This window comes from Theobroma cacao, chromosome 1, assembly GCF_000208745.1.
Source record: "Theobroma cacao cultivar B97-61/B2 chromosome 1, Criollo_cocoa_genome_V2, whole genome shotgun sequence".
Classification (NCBI taxonomy): Eukaryota; Viridiplantae; Streptophyta; class Magnoliopsida; order Malvales; family Malvaceae; genus Theobroma; species Theobroma cacao.
Window position 1 is genome coordinate 30701477 of NC_030850.1, and position 17244 is coordinate 30718720.

General features: G+C 35.7%; 3 protein-coding genes across 4 annotated transcripts; all 3 read left to right on the plus strand.

Moving 5' to 3' along the window:
• On the plus strand, nt 2071–7830 carry LOC18613494 (peptide chain release factor APG3, chloroplastic). The gene is made up of 15 exons (XM_007050755.2): nt 2071–2361; nt 2464–2520; nt 3090–3170; nt 3284–3341; nt 3431–3534; nt 3969–4020; nt 4288–4337; nt 4691–4756; nt 5027–5191; nt 5445–5517; nt 5638–5770; nt 6031–6088; nt 6638–6685; nt 6948–7031; nt 7197–7830. Exons 1-15 carry the CDS (start codon nt 2212–2214, stop codon nt 7266–7268), a joined length of 1251 nt encoding a protein of 416 aa, XP_007050817.2. The 5' UTR covers nt 2071–2211; the 3' UTR covers nt 7269–7830.
• On the plus strand, nt 8101–14433 carry LOC18613495 (spermatogenesis-associated protein 20). 2 transcript variants are annotated; one of them, XM_007050757.2, is made up of 15 exons: nt 8105–8590; nt 8780–8852; nt 8967–8988; nt 9096–9174; nt 9333–9365; nt 9648–9796; nt 10032–10188; nt 10678–10918; nt 11164–11405; nt 12106–12369; nt 12464–12574; nt 13163–13387; nt 13481–13684; nt 13794–13970; nt 14053–14433. In XM_007050757.2, exons 1-15 carry the CDS (start codon nt 8309–8311, stop codon nt 14254–14256), a joined length of 2463 nt encoding a protein of 820 aa, XP_007050819.2. In that variant the 5' UTR covers nt 8105–8308; the 3' UTR covers nt 14257–14433. The 2 variants fall into 2 exon arrangements, with proteins under 2 accessions (XP_017985462.1, XP_007050819.2); XM_018129973.1 differs by having other exon boundaries at nt 8101–8590; nt 13163–13684.
• LOC18613496 (transcription termination factor MTERF8, chloroplastic) lies at nt 15413–17089 on the plus strand. Its single transcript, XM_007050759.2, has one exon. It carries the CDS (start codon nt 15532–15534, stop codon nt 16738–16740), a length of 1209 nt encoding a protein of 402 aa, XP_007050821.2. The 5' UTR covers nt 15413–15531; the 3' UTR covers nt 16741–17089.

Here is a 17244-nt window from a genome sequence, read left to right on the forward strand (position 1 = left end):
GAGAATGGCTTAGCCATTCCCCCAACCAAACATGCTATTAATTCAGTTTCCTCAATGCTAGCATCATATAAAAATTTGCTCACACCTACAAGAGATAGTTCAGCATTTGAGTTCCGAACTATAAACCTGCACCAACCCTTTTTACACTATCATCCGTGAATATCGCCGCATCCACATTTAGTTTGCAAGTGCGTGGTCGACACCAAAAGACTTTCCTATCCAATTTCAAGGAGATCCCACAGTCACTTCCTACGTTAGCATTTCTGTATTGCCTGATCATATTGCATCCCATCTGTACTACCTGCACAAGATTCAGCCTTTGACTTTTAAAATCAGCAAATTTCGCGCCTTTCATATGGCCCATAAAACTCCCACAAAGTTCTCAAACCCAGTCTCTTCCAGTATATTGCACAGATGTTGTAACCAATCCACTAAAGTAGCAACACCTGCCTGAAACCACACCTTGATGTCATCCTGCTCTTGCAAAGAGGCAGCAACACAAGCAATGATACCCAGTCTCCAAGTCTTCACCACAAAAGGGGCAATCTTAACTCGACACATTTTTTCCTCTGATTTAGTGCTCGACATGTAGGAAGATTACCATGCACTACTCTCCACACAAATATAGTCAATTTTCTGGGAATCCTTAAACACCGTAACCTCTTCCATAAATCCGATACAGTCTTGCTGAGCTACCTCCATCCGTGTTCATAATGGAAAAACAAATTAAATTATAACCCGATTTAACATTGTATACCCCCTGTTTATTACCAGACCATATTTACCTATCCACAAGTCTTCGAATACTAAGAGGTATTGATAGGATTAAACTGCATTCATCTGGAAGGAAAACGCAGGTATTGATAGGATTAAACTGCATTCATATGGAAGGAAAACGCTCCTTACTTTGTCTTCATTCCAACTCATTAAGCCTTCATCCATTAAATCACACGCATCGAGTCATCTATTGCATCATCACGTATCATGACCGGCCTAGGAGACTTATACGATATCCAGCAATCTCTTCTGACGCTTATATTTTTACCATCTCCAATCCTCCAAATTAAACCCCTTTTAAGAACGTGATGGCCTTCTCTTAAGCTTCTCCATAAGTAGCTTGGATTAGTCCCAATTGGAGCTTCCATAAAATCATTTTGTGGGAAGTATCTAGCCTTAAGCATCTTATAAGCCAAAGTATTTTCTTTCATTTGCAAGATCCACCTCTGATTGGCAAATAAAGATAAGTTAAAAGCTTCTAATATCTAAAAAAAAAATTTAAATTATTCGAAAAAAAATTAAATAAATTTTTATTATTTTATTATATTTAATTATATTTTTATATTTTTATATTTTTATTTTGAGTCAAATAAGCACATATAACTAATAGTTTACCTAATAAAAATATAACTTATCATTTTATGTCACATGTTATTAATGTGATATATTGACATGTTATAATGAATGATAACGTAACATGTTGATGTGACACGATAATATGATTATATAATATTTTTTACTTTTCATATCAATGTTATATAAATATAAAATGATAAACGACATTTTGAATAATGACAATTAGTCAACTATTATTTATAAGAATTTATTTAACCTCAAATAAAAGTACAAGAGTTTAATTGAATACAATAGAAACAATAACTTATTTAAATATTTACATAATTCAAGAGCTTTTTCAAGTACTATATCTTTTTATTTTTAGTAAAATTAGTTTTTATTATTAATAGTTAATTAATTATTATTAGTCAAAATCATCACATAAAATGATAAGTAATATTATGACTAATGATAATTAGTTAAGTTAGTCGTAAGAACTTATTTTAGTCTAAAATAAAGATTTAATTAAATGTAATAAAAAAATAATATTTATTTAAAAACTTTTAAATAATTTAAAATTTTTTTCGGGTATTATATCTAAAAACATGAATGACATAATGCAGAGTATAATTCTAACTGGTACAGGAATTCGTTATCTGCTGTGGGAGTAGAGTAGGAGAGATTTCCAAACGCGCCCCTTAACTTGCCAAAAAGCAAACAAGCGTGGAACGTTATCAGTTGGGATAGTTCCGCTGAGCCACCGTGTCTTTTCCTTAGCCGCTCGGTCCCGCCCTCCAACCTTTGTCGCTCACTTCACATTTTATCCGTCATTTATTCAAACAAATTTCTCTCTCAGAAGTATTAGCTGCGACCGCAGCAATGAACGGCCTTGCGATGAGCTCCACAGCTCGAATGTTTACTAGCTTCAACCACTTCCCAATGAGACACCGTCTTGCTCCTCAGTCGAGAGGTTTGGTGGTGGCCAGACCTTGGCTTACATTTAGAGCTCCAAGAATCGTTTGCATAGCGGTGCGTTGACAGGAACTTCGTCTTTTTTGAAGAGAAAAATATTGGCAGAGATATGGCAGAAGTAAAATTTTTGCTGATTTTCTTTTGGGTTGATTTTTACAGGAGCCATATTTGATAACCAAACTGGAATCTGCAGAGAAGACGTGGAAGGAATTATCGGTACGATTTTTAAATTTTTGGTCTATCTTATGATTACCTAGTTTTTTATATCAAAATTAGGATTGGATTTATTGATTTCCAAGCGTGTTAGATTTATTATAATTTTTAAAATGTTTTCCGCATGGTTTTTGTTGGCTTGCTTGGCAGAGAATGTAAAATGCTTAATGGAAGTTAGTCATTTAGCCACTAATCCAGTAATAAGGAAACATAAAATTTGCTGAAAAAAGAAAAGAGGAAATCCCAATTCGCCTATAGTCTCACCTATTCTCATAAATGCAAATTTATTCCAGCCATTGTGGACTAACATAGAAGGTCTGTCTTCTAACCTTATCATAAAGCATAAAAGTTGCTACCTCTTTAGGAAGTTTTTCATTTTAGGCATCTACTGTTTCTGATATTTGTAGGCACAAGTATGGGAACGGTTGTGTTTCTGTATGGCAGAGGAGTAAAACTACCTATCTATGGTTTCTCCACCTTAGGCATGGAAATGTTGTCTCTGTGCCCTTATGTAGTCACTTCATGCAGTTGTTTAAGTAAGTTTTGTGTTTCTTGAAACAATGATACTGTAGGTTAGGCTTGCTGATCCAGATGTTGTCTCAAATCACATTGAATACCAAAAACTGGCACAATCTATGGCAGAACTTGATGAGGTACTGAATTTCATCTTGCTTCCTCTTATGCTGACTATTGTACTCAATCTCTGGCATAGGTAATTAGAGTTTTCATTGAAATAGATTTTGTGTTCTATTTTCTTGATGGATAGGTTGTATCAACATTTAGGAGATTTAAGGATTGTGAGAAGCAGTTAGAAGAGACCAAAGGTTTTTCTTACATTTATCTTTTTTAAAAAATTTTTACTGTATGATAAAAGTTATTCAACATCCTCTTTCTTCTTTGTAATTTTTGGCAGCTTTATCAGAAGAGGAGGGCACTGATGAAGATATGGCTGAGATGATAGCATCTGAAATCAACTCTTTATCCAGTCAATTGAAAGAACTTGAGGAGAAGCTTAAGGTTTTTGGCAAAAACTTTTGCGCTATACCTGAGTTGCATCTCTATAATTATTTTCAATATTTTGGAGCCATTTTCCCATTAAATAAGTTGTGTGTATTGTCTGCTTGGTCAAGTGCATGATTAGTAGTTTCGATTATTTCTTTTTGCATTGTAAAAATGTTTCACTGACTATTTTGGTTTTCAACAATTTGGATTTGATTTATACTTAAACTATTTCTGATTGGATATATTTTATATAATATTGTTCATTGATGAGCATTAACCCTTATCGGGCCTTGTAGAGGAATCACCCTGTGCTTTTTGTCGTTCTAATTTCTAATTATCATTCATCTTTTCTTGGTTGAATATGTCCTGTTTTTGCTGCTCATGTTATCTTTGCTTTTTGCTCCTCATAAATTGTTTCTCAAACTACAAGTTACTTTCTGTTTTGACAGGTGCTGCTGCTTCCAAGTGATCCTCTTGATGCGAGGAATATAATGCTTGAAGGTAATTATTACAATCTTTCTTAATCTTGTTGAGAAGATATTTGAGTAACCAAATTTGTAGGGTGCACAACATTCAGGCTTTAGCAATACCTATCTGTCACTTTTGTGCTGCATTGTGAGCAATATTCATGCGCAGAAATAGGCACGATTTTCATTCCTCTTGGGTGGATGGTTCCATCTACTTAAGCAATGGTCAAGTTGAGCATCCCATGTGATACAAATAATAGTTATAGATGCATCATCTGAACTATGCTTGTCCATTTTCCAGTGAGGGCAGGTACTGGCGGTGATGAGGCTGGACTATGGGCCGGTGATCTTGTAGGTACATGTTTCTTTTATCCTTTCAAATTTATGGCTTGGAATCATGCCTTATCATTGTTTTGAATGATGTAAGGCAGTCTAAATGCAGTTATTATTTATATGGCAAAGAAGTGGAAAGAAAATTTTACAGTTAAAATATGTAGAAAAAATTCATGGCCTTGAAACAGGAAACCATTTATTTTTCTGTATCTGCTTATTGTCAGCATCACCAGCTTCATGGAACTAGGCTACATGAGATATTTTACTTGTTTCTTGACCAATTTTCTGCTATATTGTTGAATAGAAATGGGCTAACCTTGCTTTTAAACACATCTTAATGGACCTTCAATATCCTTTTTCTAAATACCCAGGTCAGGATGTATCAAAAGTACAGTGAGCGGAACTCTTGGAAATCCACCCTAGTTTCATACTCTGAGGTATTACTATACGTCTTATTACAATAATATTAAGTTTACATTTTTAAAAAATAATTTCTTACTAAAATACTATGGGTGTCATTAGCAACTCATTCTATTAAACCATGACTAGTGGTTAACATGACCTTTGGTACTTATTGCCAAAAATTTTTAGTTAAAATTTTGTGTATAAATTTTTCTAGCGTCACTACTTATAATTTTCAAAGACCAGCAGAAATATCCAGCCTATTGTTCTCAATATGACTGTCAGAGATGTCTTATATTTTCAAGGCTGAAAAGGGAGGATTCAAAACCTGTGTGATAGAGGTCAAAGGGAATCGGGTCTACAGCAAATTGAAATATGAATCAGGTGTTCACCGGGTTCAACGTGTTCCTCAGACAGAAGCACAGGGCCGTGTACACACTTCTACTGCAACTGTAGCCATCATGCCTGAGGTAGTTTACATTTCAGACCTGAATCATGTTTGCCTTGAGACATCTTGTTTGTGAGAGATGTCATTTCCATGTTGTTTCGAGTCAAGGGATAAATGTTTATTAGTTAAGCCTATTGAAGGGTTATTGTTTGCCTGCATTTGTTTAATATTGTAATGTTACATTGAATCTTAGCTGCTGTGTTCTATATATTTCATCACAACTTTTTTTTTTTTTCATTTGAACTCACTTGTGATTAAGATGAATCTTGGGTTAGGCCGATGAAGTTGAGGTGGAAATTGATCCAAAAGACATTGAACTTACAACTGCAAGATCTGGTGGCGCTGGAGGTATATATTCACAGAATATGGATTGTATCATGATCAAGAAAATTTGCAGCTCTTCATGTTGTCTCCCTTGCTTTCTCCCATGTGTTGGTGAAGATTTTCTTATACACAGTTATCATGCAGGCCAGAATGTCAACAAGGTCGAGACAGCAGTTGATCTCTTCCACAAACCAACAGGGATCCGCATCTTTTGTACTGAAGAAAGGACCCAACTTCAGAACAAGAATCGTGCTCTTCAGCTACTACGAGCAAAATTGTGAGGCTCAACTTAACCATCTACTGCTATTTTCTAAATATTCATATTATGTTTACTTTACTTTTATTCTTAAAAATATTTTGGAGAAAAATGAAATTTCTTATGAGGTGCTTTTGTTGTGTACAGTACTATTTATTTTACTCAATAATTATAAATTGTTACCTGAGATAAGTAGTCAGCATCCTGGGTTTCTTTTCTCTCAAAATTTGCTTGTATCTTCCTCTTTGGTCCATTCCTTATGATCCATGTCATCCTTACAGGTATGAAATAAAAGTAAGGGAGCAGCAAGAGCAGATAAGGAGTCAACGAAAATCACAGGTATGTACTGGTTTTTGTTGATGCTTGTTACACGAGTTTGCAGTTTCATGGGAGCTAATTAGAATGGTTTTTGATGTCAGCTTCAAATTGCCCCCATTCCCTCCCTTCTTATTTTGCATGTACATTATAACTGTTGGACAGCAACTTGGCAATTTTCAATTGTTGGTGGGATTATCATCGTCATCATTAACTTTTAGGTTATAGGCAGTAGCTAACACATACAACTAAACACTGCAATTATTGTTTTCTTAAGAGAACCTAGGGGAATGTTTTGAAAGTCTTCCATGTATATGGACATCATGCTCACTTATGTATGTTAGCAACATCCTTTGCTGGTCATTGTTTTGCCTTTACTTGTTTGTAGTTTCATATTCTCTCTCTAAATATCAGGATATTCTTTGAGTGATAAACTTCTATGCATAGGAAAATTGAGTTGATTTTGTGTAATTGCTTTCTTTAAAATGGAATTTACTTTTCTATGATTGTTTATTGGGTATTAAATGTCAGGGAGTGGATTGAAGTGCCTTATGTATGTATGTTTATATGTAGGTTGGTACTGGTGCTCGTGCTGAAAAGATTCGAACCTACAATTATAAGGTCTGGCTACAACATTGCTTTTGCTAAGTTGCTTTTAGCTCACTGGATACCACATTTTCACCTTATTAAAACCATATATGAACATTTGAGCTAAATTTACGCAATTTGAAAAAAGAATTCACACACACACAGACGCACATATAATTGCTCATATGACTAGTGGTTAGTTTTGTTGCCTTAGTTAGAATCCAATGGCTTAGTACAAGACATTAGTATTATGTCACTTGTGAAAACTTACGAATATTATGCTACCATTTATCAGGACAATAGGGTTACTGACCATCGGTTAAAGATGAACTTTGAGCTTATGTCATTTCTTGAAGGTGATATCGAGAATGCAGTTCAGGTACTATTTTTATCTCCATTTCTGTTTCCATAGTCCTTCTCTTTTTGTTCCCAATATTTTGTAATAAACTTGTTTCTGGATAAACTAGAAAATTAGTAGAATAAGGTTCCATTACTTCCGTTCAAGAATGATTGAAATTGCACTGCTAATTCTTGCCTTTTGCAGGCTTGTACTGCTATGGAACAGAAGGAACTCTTGGAAGAGCTTGCCGAGTCTGTCACTGCAACACCCAGCTGAACTGCAGCATTCTGTGATTTGTGCATTTGGAGTATTTGGATGTAAGGCAAGAAATGGCGTAAACTTTGAAGAAGTCAAGAAATTACCCATCAACAAAGAGTCAGCTGGTGAATACCAATGCTTTCACTTAGGTGGCTGAAAATCGTCCAAATATAAGGGCAACTTCACATATAAAAATGCAATGACCGGGTTTACCAATAGTTTAATCTTGATAGATCGAAAGGCAAACCATTTTCATTTGTAAAATTTAGACGCTGGAATGAATTTTATTGTAATTGTAATCCTATACACTCAATGCCCGTAGATCCAATAGTTCAAGGAGCACCCATTTAACATGGTTGTTGTCCAGTTGTACCCTCGAAATGACAAATAGACTAGATTTCGCATTTCTGAGATCGCAAGTATTAACTGATGAAGTGGGGAGATGGGCTAAACCCATCTAGTATTGGCCAGTTAATAGGCAGGTACTTCGGAGCTGATGTGCGGTCCAAAAAGGGGATTTTAAAGTTTAGACTAATTCTTAGATGACACATTAATCTAATCTTTATAGTTTTACTTTGTATGATGATGAATTTGATGTGAATTTTTTTTTGTAGTAAATATAGGATTAACAAATAGAGTTGTACTATTCCCCACCGAACTTGTGGAGCTCGGTCCTACCCTACGACTCGTTTAACTTTTTTTTGGTTAAATTGGAATTTTTGTTATGAAAAAGTGCTTTGCATAAGGACCAATCCAAGAGGTTGCATTATTATTATAAGCTTGTTGTTATTATTAACATCCGCTACGTAGAAGAAAGAGTTCAGCGCAAGTTTATCCACTGGGAGACTTGCTGGACGCGTGGGCAGTTGTCACACCTGAAACCCCGTCCAGCACTGAGATTTCCACATGTCACATCCTTCTCGTCACCATATGTCACTTCCTCCAAAATCGTTGCCCTTCTGTGTCTTCCGCTTCCCCACCGCAACCTCAACCTCCCCTACTCCCTATAAAGATCCTCCTTCTTTTTCGGTTTTTTTTTCTCTTTTTCTCCATAATCTATGCTTAAAACTCTGCTTCTCTTTTCTTCTTCTTCTCCTCCTCCTGCTTTCTTTTCGCGCCATAATAGATTCTCTTCATTACCAAGAAAATTCCCATATACCTACGCTCACTGTCCTTCACTTTCTTGGCCTTTCTCGAGCGTTTTCCCTCGACCCATTCACGCCTTCAAGGTCCTTGCCATGGCTGAAGGGACCACGACTTCAAGTTCACACTCACATAACTACACTAATCGTCTCGCAGCTGAGCATAGTCCTTATCTTCTTCAACATGCTCATAACCCTGTAATTCTATCAATTCATTTATTTTGGGATATGCGACTAATGAGATTTTTAACATTCCAGCTCAGCAGATTTTAGTTTTTGTTTGATTTTATAAAATTTAGCAAAATAAATAAATATCATTTCAATAAATCACGGCTTTGTTCTAGATTTCACTTTCTTATGTTATTTATATGTTGGTTTAATTTGAAGGTTGATTGGTATCCTTGGAGCGAAGAAGCCTTCGCAGAAGCAAGAAAAAAAGACGTGCCAATTTTCTTATCAAGTAGAATCTTTTCATACATAGTGTCCTTTGGATAATTTGCAGTTTTATCATTACCAATATCTTACTAATTTTGGTTATTTGGTCGTGTACTTGATGCCGGTCTTCTATTTGAAGTTGGATACAGTACTTGCCACTGGTAAAAGTCTTTACTCGTTTGTGCAAATTGACATCTGGACTACTTTGTCATTTAATGTAAATAGTGAAATTATGACTCACGGAATCGTTTTGAAATCATTTGTGAAGGTGTCATGTTATGGAGGTGGAGTCTTTTGAAAATGAAGAGGTAGCAAAGTTGTTGAACGATTGGTTTGTGAGTATTAAGGTGAGTGTGAATTTAGTTAGTTTTCTTTTTGTACTTTGTACATCTTTTTGAATATCTAATGTCCAATTCTGCATTGGTAAGTCATGAACTGACCAGAAGGGCTTCTAAAGCATATGATCTCCCATACTATTTTAATTTCTACCATGCCCCTGCTACAGGTGGATCGAGAAGAAAGGCCAGATGTTGACAAGGTAAATGTGATCTAAAGGAATTATTTAGCTCTTTTGCACAGTTGGTCTGTTTGTTTGTGATTAGTGACTACATAGTTTAACACAAATGAATGCCCTTGTAAGAAAGAAGAGATGCAATGTACCAGAGAGGCACTTATATGCTTATACTACAGTTAGGATGTTATATATGATTTGTATTGCTTGACAACTGGTCATAAGCTAAATGTTGATCATGAACATTTGTCAGATTATCATCCCATGCTTAATATATATCATGCTAACAAAATAATTTCATTTTTCTAGGTCTACATGACATATGTGCAGGCCCTGTATGCTGGTGGAGGTTGGCCACTGTCCGTCTTCCTTTCACCTGATTTAAAACCCTTAATGGGTGGAACTTACTTTCCTCCTGAGGATAAGTATGGAAGACCTGGATTTAAGACCATTTTAAGGTTAGCAATATTTTCTTCCTGAAACACAAACTTTTTTTTTTTGTTTCTATCTTCTTTACTACTTCCTTTTCGGTTGGGTTGTAAGCAGTGGTTGGTGACCCTTCTAGGTGGTAGTGCTAAAATTTGAGTTTAAACTTTCCCTCTCAATTTCATATTGTTTCAATAATGTATGTTATTTTTCTGCTTTGCTCATTGTATTCCTCCCCTCTCCTTCCCTTTCCTTCGACTGTTTCAGAAAGGTGAAGGATGCTTGGGATAATAAAAGAGACATGCTTGTTAAGAGTGGAGCCTTTGCTATTGAACAGCTGTCAGAAGCATTGTCAACTAGCGCAGGTTCAAATCAATTGCCAGATGGGCTCCCTCAAAACGCACTACGCTTATGTGCCGAGCAGGTATGCTTCTATCTTTTGAGAACATGACATGGCCTATTCAGGAACACACATAGCTCAATCGAAATTAGTAGTGTTGGTATAACTTAATAGTTGATTTTTATTGATCTGGTAATTGTCTGAGTCACCTTATCTTTTTCTACAAACTTTGTTTGTATAAAAATGGAGTAAGCACTTTACTGTACCATTTGCAGCATTTACACTCATCTGATAGGACGAAAAAGATTAAAAAGTTTTTTATGTATAAGTACACATTTGTTGATGAGGAACTTGTTTTTAGCCATCTTCAAGAAAAAAAAAAAACTCAATTTTTCATGTTGATGAAGATGAAACTTCAGTGTAGTTATCTCAGTTTTATATGTCCTGTTTGCAAGGGAATTTAATCTTGTGACTTGATGGGTATGAAACTGTTATTCTTTCCTGACCATCAATAATGTACCATATAGATCAATATTTTACTTTTCTGGAGTGTCTTACTGCATTTCTTTTCAGCTGTCTAGAAGCTATGATTCAAGGCTTGGAGGGTTTGGATCTGCTCCTAAGTTTCCTAGACCAGTTGAGATTCAATTGATGCTCTATCATTCCAAAAAATTAGAGGAAAGTGGAAAACCAGGAGGTGCAAAGGAAAGTCAGAAAATGGTTTTCTTTAGCTTGGAATGTATGGCAAGAGGGGGTATTCACGACCACGTTGGAGGCGGTTTTCACAGATATAGTGTGGATGAATTCTGGCATGGTCAGTTTCTCTTTTTTCTTTGTCTTTTCCTTTTTGATTTCCAAATAACGAAAATATATTAACATGATTGCTACATATTTATCTCTATTTCATAGTCTACTATTCATAATTACCACATCATCTATTTTTGTTCTTACTTTTTTTATGGTGTATAATTGTTCCAGCAACTTTTTTTAATAGTAAAATTTTTTTATTTCTTCTTTTGTTATGATGGACATCATTGTAACTGTTATCCTTTCTTGCAGTTCCTCATTTTGAGAAAATGCTGTATGACCAAGGGCAACTTGTCAATGTTTACTTGGATGCTTTTTCCATCACTAAAGATGTATTCTATTCATTTGTCTCCCGTGATATCCTTGATTATTTGAGGAGGGATATGATTGGGTCAGAAGGTGAAATTTTTTCAGCAGAGGATGCTGATAGTGCTGAATTTGAAGGTGAAACCCAGAAAAAGGAGGGAGCCTTCTACATATGGACAAGCAAAGAGGTTCTTTTCCATCAATTTTGATTGTGCACACATAATTCATTAGATTAGAGTTCTTGTGCTTAAGTTATAGTGGGAGAAAATAAGATTTTATTCAGCAATGATTCTTGTCTCAATATGATTAGGATTTTAACATTAGCATTCCTGTGCTTCGGTTAAATAGTAGAAAAAGAATTTATTTATTCAGCATGATTCTTGTCTCAGTATGATGAGAATTTGGTTTTGAATTATTTTGAATGTTTGTTTTTTACCTATTTCTCTTCGGCTGGTTAGAATGACCGTGCCTTTTATTGTATTTTTCATATCTTAATTGAAGAGGTTCTAGGTGTATGCTGCATCATTGTTTCTATCTGCCGGTCTAACACCTCCCACTTCATCTCTCACCTATCTGCTTTAAGCATACATGCTCAGAAACAATTAAATTGTTGTTTACATGGGTAAGTTCATTTTACTCTAATTTCAAACTTCATGGTTGAATAAAAGATGGTCATTCTTGTTGTTGGACAATGTCAAATAACCCTTTCGGCATCTACTAAATAGTTTTCTCAGTTGAGCTGTGTATGCAAGCTGTGCATGTGTTTGTGATTAGCCATAGCGGTTAGCATTGGGTAATGTATATTCTTTTCTATTATCAAATGTTTGAAAATTTTCCCCCTCCTTATCCTAAATTTCTGAACAATATTGTTGATCTTTCTTGTTTAAGATTGATGACATTCTTGGAAAGCATGCTAGTCTTTTTAGGGAACACTACTACGTAAAGCCCTCGGGAAACTGTGATCTTTCTAGAATGAGTGACCCACACAATGAATTCAAAGGGAAGAATGTGCTCATTGAAAGGAATGATTCTTCAGCACTGGCATCAAAACTTGATATGCCAATCCAGGAGTATCTTGATATTCTAGGTGAAAGCAGAAAGAAGCTTTTTGATGTAAGGTCAAAACGACCCAGGCCACATTTGGATGATAAGGTATTTTTCTGATAAATTGTGAAATAATGTTAGGTGACTCATCTATTACCTTTTTTCTTACCGGTCATGCACACTTACATTATGTGCTTGCTAGGTGATTGTATCATGGAATGGACTTGCAATTTCAGCTTTTGCAAGAGGATCTAAAATCCTCAAAGGTGAATCACAGGGCATGTGTGTCAACTTTCCTGTAGTTGGCTGTGATGTAAGATTTTACTTTCACTCAGAGAAGTGAGTTGAATTGTCATACTTGAATTAGTAGCGGTTGAGCTTAGCATCATGGTAATGGTTCAACCATGCTTATTTTGTTTAGTTCATGTCCCAGCTCAGATGCATCATGCCATTTACCGAATCAAATCTATAGCAGTAGGAAAATAAATGCGGTTGATTTTGTTTGTAGTAAACTATGCATGTAAGACCTTTTGCAGCAAACATGCTAATAAAACTGCATTTAAGTGGTTGTTGAGCTAGTTCTCTGGGACAATATGCATTTTAAAAATTTTGTCTACTGTCACTAAATATTAGATTCTATTTGTATTATCTTAGTGATTAGTGAGTTCATCTGATGCTGGAGCTTGGTTATGGCTCAAATGCTTAGCCAAAAAGTTATCTCCAGCTCTTGATTGGGACATGAAGATCCCAGGAATCTAATTACATTTTCAATGATTTTCAAACTCCATGAGTAACGTTGACAGCAGGGGCTGTATTTTCTTGCTATTCATTTTTTATTATTATATCTTTTTGCTGGGTAATTCTTATTTGAATATTAATTTTGCTAATTTGATAATTCCAGCCTATGGAGTACTTGGAAGTTGCAGAGAAGGCAGCAAATTTTATTAGAAGACATCTGTACAATGAGCAAACACACAGGCTTCAGCATAGCTTTAGGAATGGCCCATCCAAGGCACCTGGGTTTTTAGATGATTATGCTTTCTTAATTTCAGGGTTGCTGGATCTTTATGAGTGTGGTGGTAGTACTGATTGGCTAGTTTGGGCAACTGAACTGCAGGATATGCAGGCCAGTGTTATAGATGGTCCAATTTCCATAGATTCTTCTACTATTTTCCTCCCCAATATTCTTCTAGCTTACTTTTCACTTTTTGTGGTCCAGGATGAATTATTCCTTGATAGAGAAGGTGGAGCCTATTTTAACACACCAGGAGAAGACCCTTCAGTTCTTCTCCGTGTAAAGGAAGATCATGATGGAGCAGAACCATCAGGAAACTCAGTCTCTGCAATCAATCTCGTGAGATTGGCCTCCATGGTTTCTGGCAGTAAATCTGATCGTTACAGGGAGAACGCAGGGCATCTTCTGGTCTGTCTTACTTCATTGAGATTGATTGATTGATTGATTGATTTTCCTCGACTTAAACTTGCTTTTATAAATTGTGGCTTGATTTTGGGACTGTGTCTATGTTTTGCAGGCTGTTTTTGAGACAAGATTGAAGGATATGGCAATGGCAGTGCCGCTGATGTGTTGTGCAGCCGATATGCTGTGTGTTCCTTCCAGGAAGCAAGTTGTATTGGTTGGCCATAAGTCTTCAGTAGAGTTTGAAAACATGCTTGCTGCTGCTCATGCCTCATATGATCCCAACAAAACAGTAAATACAATACTTAAATACCTTTTCTCGATCTTGTAGTAAGTTATCTACTCTGACCTTGGTCTCATTCCATACGTGGCAGGTAATTCCCATAGATCCAACCAACACAGGAGAGATGGAATTTTGGGAAGCGAATAATAGCAAGGTTGCCCTCATGGCAAGACAAAATTTTGCCGCTGACAAGGTGGTTGCTCTTGTATGCCAAAATTTCACCTGCAGCCCCCCAGCAAGCAGCTCTAAATCCCTAGAAGATCTGCTCTCGAAGAAGACCACCTCGGTTGTATGAGTCAATCAGAAGCTTCTCTGAAAGCTTCTGTCTTAATACTGTGATCAAAACTTGCAACATACAGAATGGCAGGTTCACTTGTAGTACACCGTCTCGAGTGAATGAATAATTGTAACAGAAGAAAGGGTTTCATAGAATACTTTTTTCATAGTAATATTGCATTCTGTTTTCTGCTTCTCTCTTTTCTAGTAAGAACTTTCTGAATAAAATCTCGTCTGTGCCGAGGGTTTAGACCTTTTAAGAATTCCGTACTGTAGTCTAGTTAAAAAAATAAAATAAAACACACATACTTTTATCAACTTTTGATACGTAATTATATTTGAGTTTATTAATTTTTAAAATAAAAACTTCATCTTAAATGTGTAAACGGTGTTAATGTCTAAATATAAAATATTTAAATTATTTTTTTCTTTTAAGTCGATTGATGGTGTTGTTTTACACTTACGATTACTTCACGGCCGAATTTGATCATGAAATGCCAAATGTGATTGGATCTCCCTAAGGGAGCATGAGATTTGGCTGCACATCCTAAATCTCGAGCTCCTCTTGGAAGGAGCACTAGATCGAATTTTTTTTTTTAAAAAAAAGAAAAATTTATAAAAAAAAAACACAGTTTATATAGTAATAATTTTTAAAATTAATGAAGAATAAATTTATCCAAAAATATTATCATCTTATCAAATTAACGAAAATATTGACAGTTGACTAACAAAGAGACTTATGTATCTAATGAAAATATTCTTTTATGATTGAGTATTTGTTTTAAAAATTAATAAATTCATATGTAATCATAATTAAAAATCAAAAAAATCATAAGATTTGACCCTTAGTTTAATTTTCTCTCATAAAAAAGATGGATCTATTAATTGGGCTGTTGGCTTTGGCTAGTTATACAAACACTTATAATATTGTGTCGATGTTTGTAATTATAAATATTGTAAATAAATGTATTTTATCAAGAAAAAATAATAAAGAACATACTGAGACTGAAAGATAATTTTTAATTTATAATAAATATTATCATTATAAATGTTCAAGGTAAAGTGGAAAATTTTAAACTTCACAAACTAATTAGAGAGTTAATGTGTTTTATTTAAGTTAAACTTTTTAAATATATTAATAAAATAATACATAATTTGGGCATTCCATGGTCCAAAGTTGAAGCCCACTGCGAAGGTCGGAAGAGAGTTGTCGCAAATGGTTTGTTTCTGGAATGTCCAAAGATACTGATCGTTATCGTCATCTTCATCCTTCACCGTCCACTCAAACTCTACAATGGCAGTACACCAAAATTTTCAGACCGTGAGACTGAACTATCTTTCAATCCCTTCTGTACTACTCATTTCGAAAAAGCCAACCCAACTCAAAAGCCCCCTAGCTGAGCTCAAGCCTACACTCGTCTCTCTTCAAAACGAGGCTTCCGTTAAACCCATCACCTCCAAAACCACTACCAAGCAACACTCTTTCACTATTACTTATCTTATAAACTCATGTGGGCTGTCCTCGGAGTCTGCCATTTCAGCTTCCCAAAAGGTACGGTTTCAGTCTCCAGAAAGACCTGACTTGGTTTTAGCCCTTTTAGAAAACTACGGGTTCTCCAAAATCCAGATCTCAAATCTCATCAGGAAGCGCCCTGTGCTTCTTTTAGCTAATCCTGAGAATATCCTTTTGCCAAAGCTTGAGTTTTTTCAGTCTATAGGGCTGTCAAGTTGTGACCTTGCAAGGACTCTTTCGTCAGACCCAACCCTTCTGACAAGAAGCTTGGAGAACCAGATTATACCTTCTTATGATTTTCTGAAGAGTGTCTTGCTATCCAATGAGAAAATTGTTTCCGCTTTAAAGCGCACTACGTGGATTTTCCTAGAAGATCCTTCAAAGAATCTTATGCCCAATGTTGCTTTTTTGAGAGAATTAGGTGTGCCCCAAAAGTGTGTTTCTCTGTTGTTGACTCATTTCCCTGAGGCTGTGATGCAAAAGCATGAAGACTTTTGTGGAATTGTGAGAGAGGTTAAAGAAATTGGGTTTGAGCCACGGAAATCTATGTTTGTGTTAGCGGTGCATGCCCTTTCAGGGAAGGGCAATAAGTCAATATGGGAAAAGTGTTTTGAGGTTTACAAGAGATGGGGTTGGTCTAAGGATGATATTCTTACAGCATTTAAGAAGCACCCTCATTCTATGATGTTGTCAGAGAAGAAAATCATGAAGAGTATGGATTATTTTGTTAATAAGATGGGGTGGCCATCACGAGTGATAGCTCAATGCCCTGTGGTCTTGTTTTTCAGCTTGGAGAGGAGAATAATCCCTAGGTGTTCAGTTTTTCAGATTTTGTTGTCAAAGGGATTGATAAAAGAAGATTTCAGCTTAACTACTGTATTGCTGCCTGTTGAGAAGCGCTTCTTGGAGAGATTTGTGACCAAATATCAGGAGGAGGTACCTGACTTGTTGAGTGTGTATCAAGGGAAGGTCAAATTTGAGGGAGCATGAAGTGTATCTTCACTTATCAATTGCTAGTAAATATCAGTTCATTCTCATTATATTAACTAAGCATTGGTGGTTCTGGGCACCTAAGTCTCACTGGAAGTTGCATTTCATGTATACAGTGCCTGGACCTGGAGTAGTGCATGGAATTTTGCGGTGTGTATTATAAGTTTGCTTTTCATGTATATATTGGTTATTGTTGTTGTCAGATATTTTTGCAGTAAGGTAAACAAAATGGCTGTCCTAGATGCTTGTTTATTTGAATTTTTCTGGCTTCTGTCACGCAGGACGATGCCAGGAAGTTTACTCTTGAACCTGATATAAGTTTTAATGTATTGAAAGATCTCAATTAGTTTACCTTCCCTCAGAAAAGAAGAAATTCATTACTAGGGATGTGGCAAGTAAAAGTAGAAGGTTTTGAAAATTTTCATATTCTAATTCTACTCCCTGATAAGTTGCAACTAGAGCCTTGGAGAAAGATGAACAACATGTAAAAATACTAGCATTTTC

Excerpts from the sequence above, each read along its gene's own strand:
- LOC18613495 (XM_018129973.1), top strand. The coding sequence starts at position 8,309 with ATGCTTAAAACTCTGCTTCTCTTTTCTTCTTCTTCTCCTCCTCCTGCT. Across the intron at positions 8,591-8,779 it reads TTCAACATGCTCATAACCCT|GTTGATTGGTATCCTTGGAG; the intron begins GTAATTCTATCA and ends TTTAATTTGAAG. Across the intron at positions 10,919-11,163 it reads TGTGGATGAATTCTGGCATG|TTCCTCATTTTGAGAAAATG; the intron begins GTCAGTTTCTCT and ends CCTTTCTTGCAG.
- LOC18613494 (XM_007050755.2), top strand. The coding sequence starts at position 2,212 with ATGAACGGCCTTGCGATGAGCTCCACAGCTCGAATGTTTACTAGCTTC. Across the intron at positions 2,521-3,089 it reads AGACGTGGAAGGAATTATCG|GTTAGGCTTGCTGATCCAGA; the intron begins GTACGATTTTTA and ends ATGATACTGTAG. Across the intron at positions 6,686-6,947 it reads TTCGAACCTACAATTATAAG|GACAATAGGGTTACTGACCA; the intron begins GTCTGGCTACAA and ends ACCATTTATCAG.
- LOC18613496 (XM_007050759.2), top strand. The coding sequence starts at position 15,532 with ATGGCAGTACACCAAAATTTTCAGACCGTGAGACTGAACTATCTTTCA.